This window comes from Polypterus senegalus, chromosome 5 (genome assembly GCF_016835505.1).
Source record: "Polypterus senegalus isolate Bchr_013 chromosome 5, ASM1683550v1, whole genome shotgun sequence".
In the NCBI taxonomy this organism is placed as follows: Eukaryota; Metazoa; Chordata; class Cladistia; order Polypteriformes; family Polypteridae; genus Polypterus; species Polypterus senegalus.
The window spans coordinates 126334058-126353936 of record NC_053158.1 but is presented as its reverse complement, the minus strand read 5'-3'; the positions used below and the strand labels follow the sequence as shown (position 1 = coordinate 126353936).

General features: G+C 36.3%; 1 protein-coding gene across 3 annotated transcripts in view; it reads right to left on the bottom strand.

Annotated features, from left to right (window-relative positions):
• The window catches only part of tpk1 (thiamin pyrophosphokinase 1), a 592809-nt gene that overhangs the window by 202478 nt on the left and 370452 nt on the right, over positions 1-19879 (bottom strand). For all 3 annotated transcript variants that reach the window (XM_039753315.1, XM_039753317.1, XM_039753316.1), the window contains one exon: positions 9281-9376. In XM_039753315.1, coding sequence (XP_039609249.1) covers positions 9281-9376 — 96 coding nt within the window. The remainder of the gene's footprint in view (positions 1-9280; positions 9377-19879) is intronic.

Sequence of the window (19879 nt, the reverse complement as noted above, 5' to 3'; positions counted from 1 at the left end):
TACAGGCAATAATCTTGCCAGGTTTAGATGGTACAAAAAGGGGTTTGGTCCATTCAATGTACAAGACTACCCCTAAGTAATTAATGTGAAAAATGACACATTTAATGAAAATCTCATAAGGCTGAGAACAATTGTCAAATATTGTAATTGAATAAAATTTGAATCATTATCAAACAACCAGAAATTGCATCATTAGTTGATTTTCAGATGAAGACTATTGCATTGCATACAAATGAATATCAGATATATGGATAATGCAACACGAGTTGGGCTAATTTTTTTTCCTCTTTAGTTCAAGAATGTTTTTTACATTGTTTGCTATTGAACAGAACTGGTCAGCAATATGTTCCATTATAGCATAAACTGTTTTCTCTCATTCTGCGTGAAAACATTGAACTAAAAGTATTTTCTTTGCCACTACTACCAACTACATTGGGTAGTAAAATATAAACAATATATCATTTTTGAGTACAGTAAAGTGAAAAAAGCATACACTATTGTTTAATGATTCCATATTCCCATATAAATTAGAATGCTGAACATTCATGTATAAACTTTATATGTATCTTGAACATCTGTTGCCATTATGTAGTTAATTCTGATTGTCAGTGGTTAAGGCAATAAGTTAGATATAATGTGAATAGAGCATATGCTAAAGCAATGAGCATTAGGAAAAAGAGATGTAGAATAAGCAAGCTGAAAAATCTGAACAGAACACATCAACTGTGTCCCACTTTTGTATTACCTTTGTGTCTCTCCATTGAAGAATTAAGCTATCCAACTTTTTTGGTTTTTTGTGTGTATCTGTATTGTCTGTTGATACTATAACTGAAAACTTCTTATGTAAATCACGACTAAGGAGATGGGAGGTTGGGCTGAAATTGTTTTGCCTAGGTGGGATGTGAGGCAGTTTAAGGATACTGGGATCAGATGATGAGATGTTTGTTAAGAAACCCAGTCAATGTTCATTACTAGAAAGCCAGTTCATAAAAGCCTCAAATTCAAAACAGAAACCTAAACTGTAGTCAAAGTTCAAAACACTACATCTATGAGCATGGGAAAAGTGCTATATTAAGTAAAAAATAAATAAATATTATGATGATGATAGGGAATCCATTCCCGGACGGGTTTATCCATTCCCGGGAATTCAGGAATCAAAGTGCACGGGCATCTCACATGTGAACGGTTTTAGAACGACCGACACTTATTTTTAATAAAACTACTGCAATATGTTTACCCCAATAAAAGACTAACCTTATCTACAAGCAGTTCATGCTGTCATATAAGTACATGTATCTAGTTCAGGGGTGCCCACACTTTTTCGGCTTGCGAGCTACTTTTAAAATGACCAGGTCAAAATGATCTACCTACATTAAAAATGCTATATATATATATATATATATATATATATATATATATATATATATATATATATATATATAGTATAGTTTTTTACTGTCAAATAATGCAAAGAGTACGCGACACGTGTTTCGCCCTTTAAGTTGCGCCACGGCGTGTGGTTCGTTTATTTGATTAGATAGGGATAATTGCATTCATGGTATTCATAGTCTGAATCACAATCTGATTGTATGGGTGGTTACCTACCAGATAACGCTTGTGTCGGCAAACATCCGCCACGGTGCCCTCTTCAGTTGCGAGAAGCAGATCATATAATGTTGCAAAGTTTGACTGTCAAATAATGCTAAGAGTATGCGACACATGTTTCACCCTAATTCTGGGCTCATCAGGCGTACGCACACACTGCATGTCAGCATCAAAGGCGAAGCCACGGCTTGTGGTTCGTTTATTTGACAGCATGTAGATCGGTATAATTACATTCATGGCATTCGTAGTCTGAATCACAATCTGATTGTATGGGTGCATGTGAGATGACCAGTGTGTTAGAAGGAATGAGATCTCAGACTGGCCGCCCTGTATGTCAATCAAGTGGCAAATGCCACAGGGATATATGATAGACTAACGTTTAAAAAAAAATTTTTTTTTGAATGCAACGCGATCTACCTGATCAGATACTGATACACTTGTTCTAAACAACGCCCGCGCTTGCCATTGCTCTGAAACACCGCCATTTCAGCTTTAAATGATGCATCCAGTTTCATGTTATCATTCTGTGATGGCAAGTTTCTTGGCACAGATAATGCGGATGCAACAGACTGACGCATTGCAATTTCAAGTTGCTGTTCAAAGCTGTTGTCTGACAGACGTCAATGAAGTCTGCCCTGTCCCGGCATTTGTAAGCTGTCCAGTGCAGACTCCTCCCAGTCTACTATACTCAGTCGTAGTCAGAGCCGGGAGACTGACAACTGCTGATGGTTGTTAAATGAATCTGCAAAACACTACACCGTGGGCCAAAAAACCTTGCCACTTAATTATTTTCAACTATAACTCTCTTATTCTTGATCGATTTTTACACTTTTGTACGCTATATATGCAAGCTTGGCTGTTCCCGGTTTCCCAGGAATTACAGCAGTTTCATTCCCAGGAATGTGGTAACGAAAACTGTCTGGGAATCCTAGATGATGATTATTATTATATCCAGAATGATTTACAACAAAAACTACACATGCTAAAAGTTCAAACTTTTGGATAATCAGGAGATGTACAGTGCTGATCTTTATGCTGTACTGCGCACTCCTGGCTATCTGACAACAATATGACAGAATCAAGAAACAGAAGATAGTTATTAATTTGGCATACAAATCTATTACATAAAAGACATCACTACTTTTGGATCTGGAGCCTTGTGTTAATTTAACCCTATTGTATTCTGCTGGAGAAAACTCATCAGATTTAGTATTTTAAATGAATCAGGGGATGGATCATAAGGCTAGATGACAGAAAAGAGTCATAACCAGGAAGTCAATGATCAAACACTAAACAAATACAAAGTCAAAGAGACTGCAGCATTACTCAAGTCTAGAATTCACAAAAATTCATCCACAATCTTGGATGATGCAAACTCTTTGAAGACAGCTTCAACAGTGACATAATGTCATGTACCTTCTGGAACTATGCCCCTAGAGATAGACCATTGTACTTAAACAAAGGCTCCACAAATATTGATTTCCACAAGAAAAAAAATGGTATCATGGTAAACATTTAATAAATTAACAATAAAAACTTAGAGAGTAATGAAGGCAGTAAATTCTCCATATTCAAAAACCTCTAAAGTCACTTTCAGAAGTTCTGAGAAAAAGTTATCTGAGGAGAGATCAATTTTTTTAAAGTACCAAGAATCATAACATACTGCTTTTGAAGGAGAGCAGCAGTATGGAAAAGTAATTAGTACTGTTGCCTCTGAGGTCTGGAGTGCTGAAAACAAACTATTGTCCTGGGCACTGTTTTTGCAGAGTTTTCACATTTCTGCAATAATTTGTGGGTTTTTCTCAGACACGTCACATATTTTAGGTTAAGGGAGAGTCCTAAAGTGGCCCATTGTGAGTGACTGTGGGTATGTGTGTGAGTATGCCCAACGATGGACTTGCATCCCATCCAGGACAAAATTACAATCCTGAGACTGAGAAGTTGGTTAGAAAATGGATAGATGTTTTGATAATTTATAGGTGGGAGGAATAGTGAGGCAGTGGTTAGTGCTGCTCTTTGAATCCTCAGCAGACTTGGTTTGAATTCCAGCCGTGTCAGAGCTTTAAGTTTGCAAACTCTCCTAGAGTATGTTTTGAGATAGGTCTCCCAAGGTTTCTTCAGAAACATTTTGGGATTCTGCTTAATTATGTCCTTCTTGGGGTTGGTACCTGCCTTGAGAGCTCAATGTTGCCAGGATATGTCTTTATTTTAGGGGGGCTTAATGTTAGATTATGCTTGTTTAGCAGAACGAATACAGGAAATTCTTTAAGGAGACCTGGATTAAAATCTAGACTGGTATGATATCTCACCATATCCAAATGGAATTCTATAGATAAAAGGCACTACTGTACAGACATAAAGACAATAAACATTTTTAAAGCTATGAAGTGTCCCATAGCTCAAAAGCCCAATTATCCCAGGAATAGGAGTACATAACTTCTTTAAGGAAAACACCTTGATCATTATTCACAAGTAAAAGGGATTCTGTTTAATAATTCCATGGCAAGGGACAATGCATTTTATATATAAAAAATGTAAATTCAGTAACTTGTTTTATAATAATTATCCATCCATCCATCCATCCATCATCCAACCCGCTACATCCTAACTACAGGGTAACGAGGGTCTGCTGGAGCCAATCCCAGCCAACACAGGGCGCAAGGCATGAAACACACTCTGGGCGGGGGGCCAGCCCACCGCAGTTTATAATAATTATCCAGCTTTCAAAGTGAAAAAAAATATCCAAAAATAGTTAACTAAATTTTTCCCTGCTTTAAATTTTCCAACATATCCTAACTGGCTTGGAAAACTACTTAGCTGGCAACCCCTGCAGCAAATAATGCAATGGAGGAATCAACCTTAGATGTATGCTCATTATACAGTTGTGCACACACTCATGTACAAATGTACATGACTTTAATTTACTGTTGTCAAGCAACATGCTAGAAAATCTTAGAACTATAGAATGAAAGCAGAACTCCACAAGAAAATCAACACTGAAGACATTCCAGTTAGGAACTAAACCATGGAGCAAGTACTGAAAGTCAGCAATTCTGCACATGGTAAAACATTGTCACCCAGGAAAAAAATATTATGAAATAAAATATAAGTAAATTAATACATCTATACAATTCTAGTTTCATATGTAAAGTAACACATCAAATGACAGCACTAATGGTTTTATTTGTTTTTATTTGTAAAAGCAAATATTTGTCTTTTAAATGTGGATTTGTCCCAATAATTCAAGTATTCACATTCTGTGCATACTAAATGCCATCACTAAATAACCTAATGTGTATCCTACATCATCTTGAGTAAATTACTGTAACCATTGCCAAGAATCTTGTTGCCTTCTTTAACCATTTTAAGAGTGTTTGCTTTGTTTCTATTTGCCATAAATCATTCCTCTCTTTAAAGGGACAGCTACTTCCTCCTTATTTATCCTTAGAGATACATCATTCTTCCCTTCACTGATCTGCAATACTTTATCCACCATGCAGGTATTAATCATCAATATGCTCCTATTCTATCAATTTCAGCTCTGTTTGGTTAGGTCTAGACACTAAATCACAGCCAAACTATAATGCATAAATTTCACACTGTTAAGACTTCTCTTGCATTTCTATTAGGATGTTATTAATTCCTTGAGTTAAGTTAATTTCATAATTAGACAGAAGTGAATTGCACTGAATACGTAAGGTTACAATGTGATTAAAAAGAATTGGCATAGCAGACAAGTACTTTATGCTCTCTTACTATGAAATTGTATTTAAAATGCAACATTCAGAGCTTTTACACAGCAATCTAATAAGAGTTCAATTTCTTTACAATTAATTCTTAAAACAATGCTGTTATACTAATATGCATTCTTTTTCTTCTTTTCCTGGATGAAAGGTCAGTTCTTTAATTTATAAAATCCAGGGTGTTCTGCAAGTAAAAGTCAATAGCATAACAATTAGGTTCAATTATTCATACATCTTACATTTTACAGATCCTACCTTTGTCGTACTGCTAAAGGTCTTGACTGATTAATTTTATTCTTCCTTTTCTATTTTAAGATGCTTTACAACTGATACTACATTCATTTTGTAACTAAATTCCCAGCTGGCAAGGGAATTATCAAGGAAATGTGCACCACCGGAATGGCACAGACCAGGGGACTTCCTTAATTAACCTTTCACAGCAAAGCGAACAGTGTACTAGCAGTACGAAAACACCCCAGAATGAAAGTTTGGTAGTGTAAATCTTTTAAGAATATAAGTAACACTGAGATAGGCAATGGAGAGCTGGCATTATACTCTAAATTTTCCAAGAATCAATGTGGCAACCTGGGGTTCCTTCATCCAGGTCAGTGATGTTTTTAGAGATATGTCCTCCAGTTGCATAACAAAGCACAAGTTTAAGAGGAAGTAGAGTGTGTTTTCAAAGATTGCATTTACCATGGAATGTCAATGTCTTTCCTTGCCACTTTTTTCAGCAGAGTGGATTATGAATTAAATGACTTTAGGACACGACATGACAGGATGTAATTATTAGAGTGCAAGTATATATAAGGCTTAAACTGAGAGTAAGTCGTAAGACTTATTTATATCTTTCTGGTGGGAGGACATCAGTAGATGCATCCCCAAGAAGAACTTCAGGCAAATGGTTAAACAAAGATGTTAAAGCTGTTGACATTGACAGTCTGGTAAAAGAAAGAAGATAAACTAACATTTCAATAAATAATTTATCTGAAAATTTTATGTGTAGCCTTGAAAATGGTCAACCGCTATTCCATTCCTACTTTTTTGTGCTTGCGGAATGATAAATATTCTCCAAAAGGCTCCTCTGATTCCCTCCTATTATCATATTGTCACTGATTAGCCAAATTCTTCCTGGTTTACATCCCATTTTTAAACTGGTACACACATTATCTAATGTAACATACACAGAAAGGTTTTCAAAGTACAATATTATGACATGTAAATATACTGCTGTCTGTTTAACAGCACATCTTATGCTACTAGGCTGACCCGCCTTTTAAGACGACTGACTTTTAAGTTGACCGCTTCTTAAGGCAATTCAATATGTAGATCAATTTGATATTTTATTTGATATTACTTTAATACTCGTAGTTTCTGTTATTTTTGTGATGAAATTTAAACTTTTTTTCTATATTGAGGTCGCCCTTTTGAACCCCCCTGATATTGACTATGCAGTGAGGCATTTGTACTCCATCAACATTAATTATTTCCAGAGACATAATTTTGTCTATTTTTCCAGCGCATTGCGCACAAAAGCAAGGGAACGATGGGAGCACCAGAACTCTGCTCACATCATGTTGCTTCGTACTGCAAGCTGCAAGTAGTAAGTCTGTGATAAGCAGAATACCGCTACGCGGGACAAGCCCCGACCGCTTTTATATAGTAAGAAAGAAGAAGAAGATATCGCACAGTAAAAACACAGTTCTGAAACAGGGTAAATGATGTACTCAAAGATATAAGCAATTTAATTTTAATTTAAAAAGACATACATATAAAACACAAATGAATAACTGCATGAACACTACATTATTTTGCATCATGTTGTTTTTCAATGATTTTAACAAATATAAATTTTTGATTGTGCCTGAATTTTTGATTTTCTTTGTCTGAACATCACCCAACTCACATTTTACTTGTTTATTTATAACATCTGTAAAGAATGTGTAAAACAAAACTAGTGGTACATTTGATAGCATCCATAGTGCTCCTATATATGCTTTGTCACACATGTGCGATTAGGAGGCAGTCAAAGAGCCTAAAGGTGAGTGAAATATTGTGAGATAAAGGGTCATCATGTGGTTCTTACCTAAACTTCTTTTCATCAACAGAAAACCTGAAGAAAAATAATTCCGGTTTCCAAAATGGCCGCAATGACGTCACTTCCGGCCAACCCTGATGACGTCACTTCCGGCTCCATCAAATCACATCACTTCTGCCACATCATGATGACGCTGGTTCCGGTTCCTGCTGCAACGTCACTTCCTGCCAACCATTTCCTGTCCCATCAACCCTTTTGTATAAATCCGCCATTTTGTCTAAGTAAAATTGTTCATTGTGCTTATCAAGACTTTGAATCACGTTTTTCTTTATTGTCTGCACGACAATATACAGGGACGGTCCCCAAAACTTTGTTTGTTTTTGTGACGCATTATTTTTATAAGAAATAATCACCACAGCTTTCTTCAAAAACATCATAAATAATAAAAACTCATACTGCAAAGAACAAGATCTAGCTTTGACTGCACATACACAAGTTGTACAGGAGGTTCTTACTTCATTAATAAAAGTCAGCACAACTTTCAGAATGACTGTGAAACAAAATTGTGATTGGAACATCATTATATTTAACCATTTCTCAAAATCACTTATCTGGAGCTGAGGTGCAGGGAAGCTAGGACCCAGCTCAGTAAGCATCAAGCAGAAACTATCCCTGGGTGTGGCAGCAGCTAATCACAGACTTAACACACACACAAATGCCCATTTAGCTTTGTCAGTCCACCTAACCTACATGTCTTTGGACAGGGGGACTAAACATAGCACCTACAATAAACTTTTGTGGGCATGGGGAAAACATCCAAACAGCATGCAGGGAGCACCTAGAATGTGAACCCTATGGTCTTTAGTGCTGATTGTGAAAACCTACCTTTTGGGTCCAAGAAAAACTAAGCCTTTCTATATTATTATACACAGAATCCAAATACCGTATATACTCGTCGATAAGTTCTCCTGCGATTAAGTTGGGACTTGATTTTACAGTATAATTTCTGATGTTTTATAATGTCGGTCGTATAAGTTTAATGCAGAAAACTCATGCTATTGGTCCAAGGGATTATGATGTGCTAACACCCACCTGAGAGAGTAACCACGGAGCAAACTGCCTTTTTTTTCTGTGGATGCGGCAATGCACTGTATCAGCGCATGCTCCTAACCCCTCTCTCTCTATTGTGCCTAAGTCACCACACAGTAATACCCGAACTATTCCGAAGTGACGTTTGCACTGTTTTGTGTTTTTTGTATCTCACACCATCATACACCTTTATCGTTAGAGCATCCCTTATCTAAAATTGAGCGTTCGATCAGAAGAAAATATGAAGCTAGTTTTAAATTAAACAGCATTGAAGTAGCAAAAGAAATTAGTAACTGCGCTGCTGCAACAAAATTCGATGCGTCTGAGAAACTGATGCGAGATTGGAGGAGGCAAGATGTTGTTAAAAAAAAAAACTGAGTGTCGCATTTTTGAACAGGCATACAAGTCGGGGTCTGATTTTATGATCAATTTTTCAGGTTTCAAGACCCAACTTATACATGAGTATATACGGTAAATTGAATTTAAAGTTGATCCTATTTCAAAGAAGAAATTTCAACAAATAAAAAGTATTTTCAAAACACTATAAACACAGCAGGTTAACAGTTTCCTGTATTGTTAAACAGCAATTATAGCCTGGAAATAAAAAGAAATTAAAATAATTGAGAAAGATCCAGACAGCCTTCTTATGAAGAACTCTTTGTATCATGTAGAGATTTTTTTCTTAAAATTAAAAAAACAAAGAAAAAACTCAGCCTTAACATGAAGAAAAACATACTGATTCTGAACAGCCAAGACTCTACAGAAATATTGCTATAGATACACAAGTACAGAAAAACAAGCTTACCTTGATATTTTCTTGCTTTATTTTTTGCAAAAGGATAGTAATGGATTTTGTAAAGTCTGTCAGATCTTGATCTTCTGTCTTTATTATCTGGCACTTCTAAAAACATAGAAAACAGAATGAAGCAGCTTTATGTGCTACCACTGTCAAAAGGATTACAAGGATTATAAAATTTATTTTATAATCTGCATAATAAATACACAACTTTATACTTACAAGCTCATCGGGAATTAAAAGTTCTGTTGTTTCTCTTTCACTTTTTGAGCTTTTTTTTCACATTATTTTGGCATATTGTGGTAAGTCATCAGGTGCTATCACTTTTTTCTTGGTTACTCTGAAGTTACATGTTTCTAAGATCTGCGGCTATGTGTACAAGTAGCATAATTCAGGCCATCTTATTTGAAGGCAAACTTTAAATATGAAAAATTAGTTCTCAGGCAGTGTATTGTATTTATTATCAGTTTAATACATAACAGTCTTGTTTTCTGGTTTTAATAATAACTCCTATTTCTCCTCTGACTATTCTAAGTGATTGTCTGTGATAAATCTCCACCTCTCTTTCACTCTTTGCCATTTAATCACAAAAATATTGTATTATAAATACTTTATATTACTATTCTGAAATAAAAAGTAGTATTAAATCCTGACACTGAAAAGCTGTAGTATGAGAAAGTTTAAATCCTCATTGGAAGCAGAATCTTTGCAATTATTAAACTCTTTCTTGAGTAAACCTTTTGCTATCTTCTTTTCTGAGATTCAAAATAATTTCACCTGAGTAAATATTTAACTTTTCTGTGACATTGATATAATCATATAACCCTAGTTGTCAATGTAGCCTCTGTCCATTCTATCTTTTATTACAATCACACCGGACCAAGCAGTACACTAATTTGTTATGACATTTAGTAACACAGATAAATTGAAAAGCAATAACTAAAATTAAATTTAAACAGGCATTTAAGAATGCATTTGTAGTATTGTATTCCTTAATAGATTGATTTCCCTAAACTCTATATAATTTATTAACTAGTAAAAATATATTAAGACAAAAACAGACAGAGAACAAAACTTAAGTATAAAAGTGAAAAATGCTTTGTGCTATAGTTACTTGCAGTGTTAAGTTTCATTTCTTGCCAAGGCATGATATGGGCACAGCAGTTAATTTGTGGGGCATGTGAAGATAAAAAAAAAATCCAAAACTACAGAACACTTTATTTAAACATAATTCATAATGCTACATATATTCAATGACATTTTTTGAAATGTCAGACTGGTCTCTGCATACATTACTTTTAATTTTAAGTATTAGTGTATCTAATCTTGTAAGCTCTTTGTGTTCAGCTCCTCTATGAGAGATACAATTATCTGAGTTGTATAGATTCTGAACAACTCTCTGCACAGAAACTGAACTGACACCAACAGAACTTTGAATGCACTGCAGGGCAGCAAAATTTTTGTTTGCTTGCATGAGAATGAGCTGCCAAGACATCATCAAAGTTGCAAACCCTGACATTCTTGTCCCACATTTCCCCTTGAAGATAACGTCGAAAGGGAAAGCAATGATATTGAATCTATCAGGTATGTGAAAACGCCACACCATATCACCATGCCATTGCACACATGCACAAGTTATGGGCTCTTAATTGTTACATAAAAGACCCACATCCATGTATACATATTTATAATCATGAATGTACATGAGCCAACATATACATACATAAGATCAAACTATTACAGGGTCAAAGGCCAATAAGAAGAGATAAGACTAAAATGACATCAAATGGCCAATATCGGGACAGACCTAATATAATAAGGTAAGCCATCCTAAAGAAAGCAGCCGGCACTTCAAAAGCCCAATCCCCACTTTGCTTCAACCTCAACCTCGGTACAACTAAGAGCATCTGGCTAGTAGACAGATGTGCTTTTGTTGGCAGATACAAATAATAAAGTTCCGAGAGGTAAGACAGCGCTGTTCAATTAAAACGTTTAAAAACAAATAATAGAATTTTACAATCAATTCTGTAGCGGACTGGAATGCAAAGGTTAATAGCAGAAGCTTTATGATATATGGCGAGTGTTCCAAGAGCAACATCAGGGACGCTCAAGGTTTCTGAGCTTTTTTGAACAACACAATCTCAGTTTTATTATCATTTAAGAAACTTCATTGACATCCAGGTTTTAATATCATTCAAGCACACATGGAGGGTGTGTATTGCCTGCTCTGCTTGCTTTTAGTTGTAAATAGATTTGAGCGTCATCTGCATAGCAGTGAAAGAAAAATCCATACTTCTTTGCAATTTAGCCTTAACATGTATATCAAAAAGAGAACTGATCCAAGGATTTAAGCCTGTGGAGGATTAGAACCCAAGTGAATAGAAAAACTCCTATTGCTTAAATAAGATTTAAACCATTTAAGGACATTACCTTGGATGTCTACATACTAGGATATAATAATTGCATGATACACAATATCAAAAACTAAGGGAAGATCTAGCAGTGCAAGGAGGGCAGAATCTCCAAAGTTGGCAGTTAGGAGGAAGTCATTGTAAACATTTAACAAGGCCGTTTAATTGCTGTAACTGGATCTGAATCTGGACTGGAATTTTTTCAGAATACTAGTTTTTTTCCATAAATATTTGTAATTGAGTAAGGACAACTTTTTTCAAGACATTAGATAAAAGGGGCAGCTTAGAAATTGTCTTGAAATTTGATAGATTAGAGGGGTCCAGATTTTGTTTTTTAATAAGTGGCTGTGCCAAAGCATGTTTAAAGGCAGTAGGAACACAACCAGAAAACAAGCTACCATTTATTACGGTAACAATACTTGGTCGAACAGAATCAAAAACCTCCTTAAGTAATTGAGAGGGGACACTGTCTAGGGGGCAATTAGTAGAATGCAGGCATTGCACAAAATGAGACAACAGAAACAGGCTAAAAGTGGTCAAAGACAGCAGAACACACTATGGGAAGATATGGATCCTGAGCAGGCAGTATGTCTGATGACCAAAGAACATTAATTCACAGAGTTGTAAAAATATTTTGAAAACAGCTATATCATTGGGAATTATAACAGAGATTATAATATTAAAAAAAATGTGACCTGTGACCTTTATTAGATAATTCTCTCAGGACTACCCAAAAAAGACATTAGTCGGTTGCAACTAGTACAGAATGTAGCTGCCAGAATCTTAACTAGGAAAAGAAAACCCGAGCACATCTCTCCAGTTTTGATGTCACTACATTGGTTACCCGTGCCATTTAGAATTGACTTTAAAATACTGCTTATGGTTTACTACGCCTAAAATAATCTTACTCCATCCTATATTTCACCTTACACTCCAAATCATAATCTTAGATCTTCAAATGAGTGTCTGCTTATAATTCCAAGAGTTAAACTTAAAAGAAGTGTTGAGGAAGCTTTCAGCTGTTATGCACCTAAAATCTGGAATAGCTTACCGACAGAAATTCCCCAGGCTAATACAGTGGAGCACTTTAAAAAAGCACTCATTTTAGTGCAACCCTGATATTCTGTATATGCATTGAATTATCATTTTTATCATGGCTCTGCAATCCGTACTAACCCTTACTTTCTCTGCTGTTCTTTTTCCGGCTTTCTGTGGTGGTGATCTGCATCACCACCATCTGATCAATGCACCATGTAGTCCCTAAATGAATGGATTGAAGGCCAGATGTCCACATGACCATCACCATCTTAATTCTTCCATGTGAGGTCTGAAAACCATGAGGACTGATTTAGATCTTTTATGTTAGGAAGAATGCCCAGTGGGGGCTGGGCAGTCTTGTGGCCTTTGAACCCCTGCAGATTTTGTTTTTTTCCTCCAGCCCTTTGGAGTTTGTTTTCCTTTACTTTTTTTATCCTCACGGCCATCAGACTTATTTTATCCTTTGTTATTTAGTAATGTCTAATCTTATTTTTATAAACTTTTCTTTTATCACCTTGTAAAGCACTTTGAGCTACACCATTTGTATTTGTATATAAATAAATGTTGTTGCTGGAGACAAATTTAGATAGGTATTCAGCTTTTGACCATATAAACCACAGTCTGATATTTAGATAAAATGTCTCTAAATGCCCTGGGATACATGCAGCTTGTCTTTTTTCCATTTACATTCAGCTCACCTACAGGATCGCAAAAATGCATGAGTCCATTAATGAGTCCATTCAATTAGGTAGGCCTCCTATATAGGCTTTGTGACTCTAGATCTAAAGAGAGCAATAGAATCCAAAATACTTGTTGAAATGGAATCAAATAAAGGAAGAAAGACCTCTGCATCCGGATTGATGGAAAAAGATTCTATGTCATACAATAGGGAGTTTCTGAATGCAGCAGAGAACCATCTCACAGTCAATGGGTTAATTACCTGAAGGCAATGAGTAGGGAGTTGATGTTTGTCATTATGACTGGGAACTGATGTAGTAAATAAAACAGGGTAATGATTGGATACAGGCAAATCACAGCTCACACTACTTGATATGGACACACCAAAAGACAAGAGAGATTAAAAGAATCAATAATGTTTAAAAAGTCTTTGGCCAGAGGCTTAAGTTTCACAACAGACATAAATATTAAAATCTCCAACAATTAAAATATTATCAAAATATGGCACATCTCCAGCCAAGAATTCAGAAAATTCTGCAATAAAGTTATTTTTAAAGTTTGGCGGGCGATAAACTATCACACACAACAAAAGACAGGACAGGTTTATCTCAAATTATTTCAACTCAAATTTTTAGTAGGCATCAGATGTAATTTGACAGCAGCTGAAACTGTCCCAAGAGATAGAAACATCCCACAGTATAAAAGTCTTGTTTTCTAGTGATCTAGCATTTAACAGATCCAAGCTGATTCTGATTATAATGCTAGCCAGCTGAGACACATGACTAAGTGGACACAGGCTTGCGAGATCCATACCACCTCTCCAAAGCTGAATTCGCTGCTGTTCTGGTAGCCAACACAGCTGGAACAATAGGCCAGATCCATCAACAACTGAAAACCACATAGATCAGGACACAGCAGCAATAAAGTCCAGCAGGGGCAAGGCATGGATCAGCCACATTGGAAGAAGCCAGGTAGGTTCTGATTTCTACCAGTTGTGAGATGTGGCCGTCTTATCATCCCAGCCAATACCCCCAGGCCGCCAGATGGAGCCCTCCCTGCAGTATGGAGGTGCCCTGAAGACCAGCAGGGAGTCATGGGACATGTAGTTTTTATACAAGACCCTGCTGGATACCACAGGAGCCGCAAGAGGGAGCTGCAGGACCGAAGACTTTTTTGTGCCCTTTAACCCGGAAGTTCGTCAAAGGAAGAGCGACGGGCTTCCGGGGTGAAGAAAAGAACATTTTTCCTGACCCAGAAGTGATACAAGATCAAATGGACTGGGGATTGAGAACACTTCCGGGTCATGGTATTTAAAAGTACTACGGGAGCTCCCAGACGGTAAGCTGAGCTGGGTGGAAGGGTGGCAACGCGTCTGGGAGTTGGAGGATTGTTTATTGTTTGTATTATTGTTGATTTATGAATATAGTGGAAGAGAGGGTGCTTTGTGCACTGTGGCAAGTTAATAAAGTCGATTATTGGACTTTTACCTGGTGTCTGGAGTCATGGACAGGGGTTCAAGGGAGCGATAGAACCCCCTATCTGTCACATAGTATGCCTCCCCATTTTCCATGCCTCTTATGCCTCTTTCTGCAGCAAAAGAGACAGGGGAGCTGTAGGGGCTGCCCACTCCCAGCCCTCCCGGGATGGGGTTGCTAGCTCCATGCCAAACCTTCTTCCTTTATCCTTTATAGAAAGTTTAGGGAAATTGTCAAAAACCCTTGTTTAAAAAAAAAAAAATTATCAACAGTTCATTTTAACACAAGAATGGAAACAAAAACTAAATCCAGAAATAAAAAATACAAATAAATAAAAGAAACATTGAAAAAAATGCAAAACTAAAAAAGAGAACCAAAAATAATGTAGCCAGATTCCTCATGCCCAAAACACAAAACCAAAAAACAAAGCCGAAATGTCAAATTAGCAAAAGAAGCCAAACCGAATTGTCAAAAAAAAAACACAAATGTGGTTTTAACAAGCAAAAAGGAAGCACACAACACACCCAAAAATAAACTAATGTCACTGCAAGACCGCAATAGTGGAATTAACTTGTTTTCCAATTCAGGGGTTCAAGCCCCCTAAATCACATACAAATAAAAACTTAACATAATTAACTAAATACAGGAGAATATAATTCCATTAACAAAAAAGAATAAAATAATTACCAATTGCAAAGCAATTAACAGAAACCAGGCTAAAAGCAAAAATAGTAGAAAAAAAACTGAAAAAAACAAAATACAAAGGAAGTGAAAAACAGAACTCCAACGTGAGATGCACAGTAATCCATAACAGGCACAGTCCCCTGAAAAGCAGAAACCAAATGGCAGCTCCCATGCAAACAAAAACATAAAATGGCAGTGCTAAGAAGAAAAAGGCTACAAACAGCACATTTGATGACACTGTGTTAGAATGGCAAAACACAAATGTAAAAGATAGATTAATAAATGGAAGGTTATCCACCTGATCCTGATACAATGTTCATTTCAGGATTGTTGCATTTGGTAGCCACTGGACTAATTTATCTCAAAAGGCACAATCATACAGCAGCCTTTATTTCATAGCGAATTAGGGACATTATTTATTGTCTGAACTTGTAAGTTCACTCAGCCAATTCCCAAAGACGAAATCTTTAACCAAATATTTTTCTGACTGTGAAGATTATTGTAGAAAACATTCAAGAATTTATGAAAAATTTCAATTAGTCCCCAGTCATTTAAGGGTTTTGTGTAGCTCACAACAAGCAATAAAATGCACCATGAGCTCACTTTTTTCTTTCTTGGTGCAACGCTGTGCAGAATAAAAAACTGATATATCTTGTAATTTTCAATTATTTTCTATATGCTAAAGACTGATACTTTCAAAGACTGATATTTTTCAAAGAAGTATCAGGCGTGCTAATTGATAATGTTCTTGACATAGTAAATTCGTCACTAGATACTGGGGTCTTCCCAGACTGTCTTAAGACTGCTGTAGTTAAACCCCTACTTAAGAAACATAATCTCGACCCCTCAGCTCTTGAAAATTTTAGACCCATCTCTAACCTGCCTTTCTTAAGTAAAGTTCTGGAGAAGGCAGTCATTATGCAGTTAAATGACCACCTAAATAAACATGCTATTCTTGATAAATTTCAGTCGGGTTTTAGAACAAATCACAGCACAGAAACTGCACTCGTTAAAGTAGTAAATGACTTGCGGGTAAATGCAGACAGAGGCCATTTATCTGTTCTCCTCCTCTTAGATCTGAGTGCTGCATTTGACACAATTGATCACAAAATTCTTAGAAATCGCCTTAGTCAATGGGTGGGCCTCTCTGGCAGTGTCTTAAATTGGTTTGAATCCTACCTGACAGGGAGAAAATATTTTGTTAGTTGTGGGAATTACAACTCGAAGACACATGATATCCAATATGGTGTTCCACAAGGCTCTATCCTGGGTCCGCTGTTATTCTCAATCTACATGCTTCCGTTAGGTCAGATTATCTCAGGGCACAACGTGAGCTACCACAGCTATGCTGATGACACACAGCTGTACTTATCAATAGCACCTGATGACCCCGATTCTATTGATTCACTAACAGAATGTCTGACTAGTATCTCAGAATGGATGAATAGTAATTTTCTCAAGTTAAATAAAGAGAAAACTGAAATTTTAGTGATCAGCAATAATGGATACAATGAGGCTATTAGAAATAAACTGGATACATTAGGATTAAAAGTCAAGGCGGAGGTAAAAGCTTAGGGGTGATTGTTGACTGTAATCTGAATTTTAAATCACATATTAATCAGATCACTAGGACAGCTTAACTTTTCACTTAAGAAACATAAGTAAAGTTAGACCTCTTATATCACTGAAAGATGCTGAGAAATTAGTTCACGCGTTTGTTTTCAGTCGACTAGATTACTGTAATGCACTCCTCTCAGGACTACCCAAAAAAGATATAAATCGTTTGCAACTAGTGCAGAATGCAGCTGCTAGAATCCTAACTAGGAAAAGAAAATCAGAACACATCACACCAGTCTTAGCGTCACTACACTGGTTACCTGTGTCATTCAGAATTGACTTTAAAATTCTGCTTATGGTTTATAAAGCCTTAAATAATCTCCCCATCTTATATATCGGAATGTCTGACACCTTATATTCCAAATCGTAACCTCAGATCCTCAAATGAGTGTCTCCTTAGAATTCCAAGAACAAAACTTAAAAGAAGTGGTGAGGCGGCCTTCTGCTGTTATGCACCTAAAATCTGGAATAGCCTGCCAATAGGAATTCGCCAGGCTGATACAGTAGAGCACTTTAAAACACTGCTGAAAACACATTACTTTAACATGGCCTTTTATAACTTCATTTTAATCGTAATTTAACTTAATCCTGATACTCTGTATGTTCAATTCATCATAACAACTATTCATGGTGGCTCTAAAATCGGTACTGACCCCTACTCTCTTTTCTGTTTCTTTTCCGGTTTCTTTGTGGTGGTGGCCTGCGCCACCTCCACCTACTCAAAGCTTCATGATGCTCCAACAATGATGGACGGATTAAAAGGAAGAAGTCTACGTGACCATCATCATCATCAAGCCCTTCCGTGAGAATCCTAAATCCAAAGAGGACTGTTTCATTTATGTTAGGTAGAATGCCCAGAGGGGACTGGGCGGTATCAGGGTCTGGAATCCCTACAGATTTTATTTTTCTCCAGTCGTCTGGAGTTTTTTTGTTTTTTCTGTCCCCCCTGGCCATTGAACCTTACTCTTATTCGATGTTAATGTTGATTTATTTTTTATAATTATGTCTTTCATTTTTCTATTCTTTAATATGTAAAGCACTTTGAGCTACTGTTTGTATGAAAATGTGCTATATAAATAAATGTTGTTGTTGAAGTAAGTAAGCAGTCAGTGATGGTTTTCCATGAATCACTAAAATCTAAAACCTCAATTTCTATGTTTAAATTTGTGTTCATCCACTAAGCTTTAAATATTTGCTGTAAATTAAATGGCTTCCAAAAGTCAAGTAATAATACTGGAGAAAAATATTAAGATGGCAATAAACCAAAGTCACCAAAATTAAGAAAACAATTTTCTTAATTTTATGTGATTTCTTTATTCAATGCACGATCACTTGCTAACAATAAGAACTATTCATTGATTGCTCTATTTAATGTATCCTTCCTGATTTTGGTAAAGAAACACTTTTTACCTCCTTTATCTAAATCATTGTACTTACCAGAGTGTTGGACTTTAAAATCAAAAATAAACTTGACATTTCTAAAGACTTTAAGCCTTGTGAAATGTTAGGAGTGCAGCCTTCACTTCTACGACATACTTATTCCCAATTATTTTAAACAAAGAGCCTCAGACAACTTTCTAACTGCGACCTAACACTGTAATAAGGAGCACAAAATATTGCACATTATGAATACCAGCGTATAAGATTAGTGATCTAACCGATGTACATGCACCACTAGACTGAATTTCTTTCATAAATGAACTTCCAAATGTAACATTAATGTCTTCTGCACATTGAACAGATTTCTCAAAACAACAACAACAACAACATTTATTTATATAGCACATTTTCATACAAACAGTAGCTCAAAGTGCTTTACATATTAAAGAATAGAAAAATGAAAGACATAATTATAAAAAATAAATCAACATTAACATCGAATAAGAGTAAGGTTCAATGGCCAGGGGGGACAGAAAAACAAAAACTCCAGACGGCTGGAGAAAAATAAAATCTGTAGGGATTCCAGACCATGATACCGCCCAGTCCCCTCTGGGCATTCTACCTAACATAAATGAAACAGTCCTTTTTGGATTTAGGATTCTCACGGAAGGGCTTGATGATGATGATGGTCACGTAGACTTCTGCCTTTTAATCCGTCCATCATTGTTGGAGCATCATGAAGCTTTGAGTAGGTGGAGGTGGCGCAGGCCACCACCACAAAGAAACCGGAAAAAGAAACAGAAAAGAGAGTAGGGGTCAGTACCGATTTTAGAGCCACCATGAATAGTTGTTATGATGAATTGAACATACAGAGTATCAGGATTAAGTTAAATTACGATTAAAATGAAGTTATAAAAGGCCATGTTAAAGTAATGTGTTTTCAGCAGTGTTTTAAAGTGCTCTACTGTATCAGCCTGGCGAATTCCTATTGGCAGGCTATTCCAGATTTTAGGTGCATAACAGCAGAAGGCCGCCTCACCACTTCTTTTAAGTTTTGTTCTTGGAATTCTAAGGAGACACTCATTTGAGGATCTGAGGTTACGATTTGGAATATAAGGTGTCAGACATTCCGATATATAAGATGGGGCGAGATTATTTAAGGCTTTATAAACCATAAGCAGAATTTTAAAGTCAATTCTGAATGACACAGGTAACCAGTGTAGTGACATCAAAACTGGAGTAATGTGTTCTGATTTTCTTTTCCTAGTTAGGATTCTAGCAGCTGCATTCTGCACTAGTTGCAAACGATTTATATCTTTTTTGGG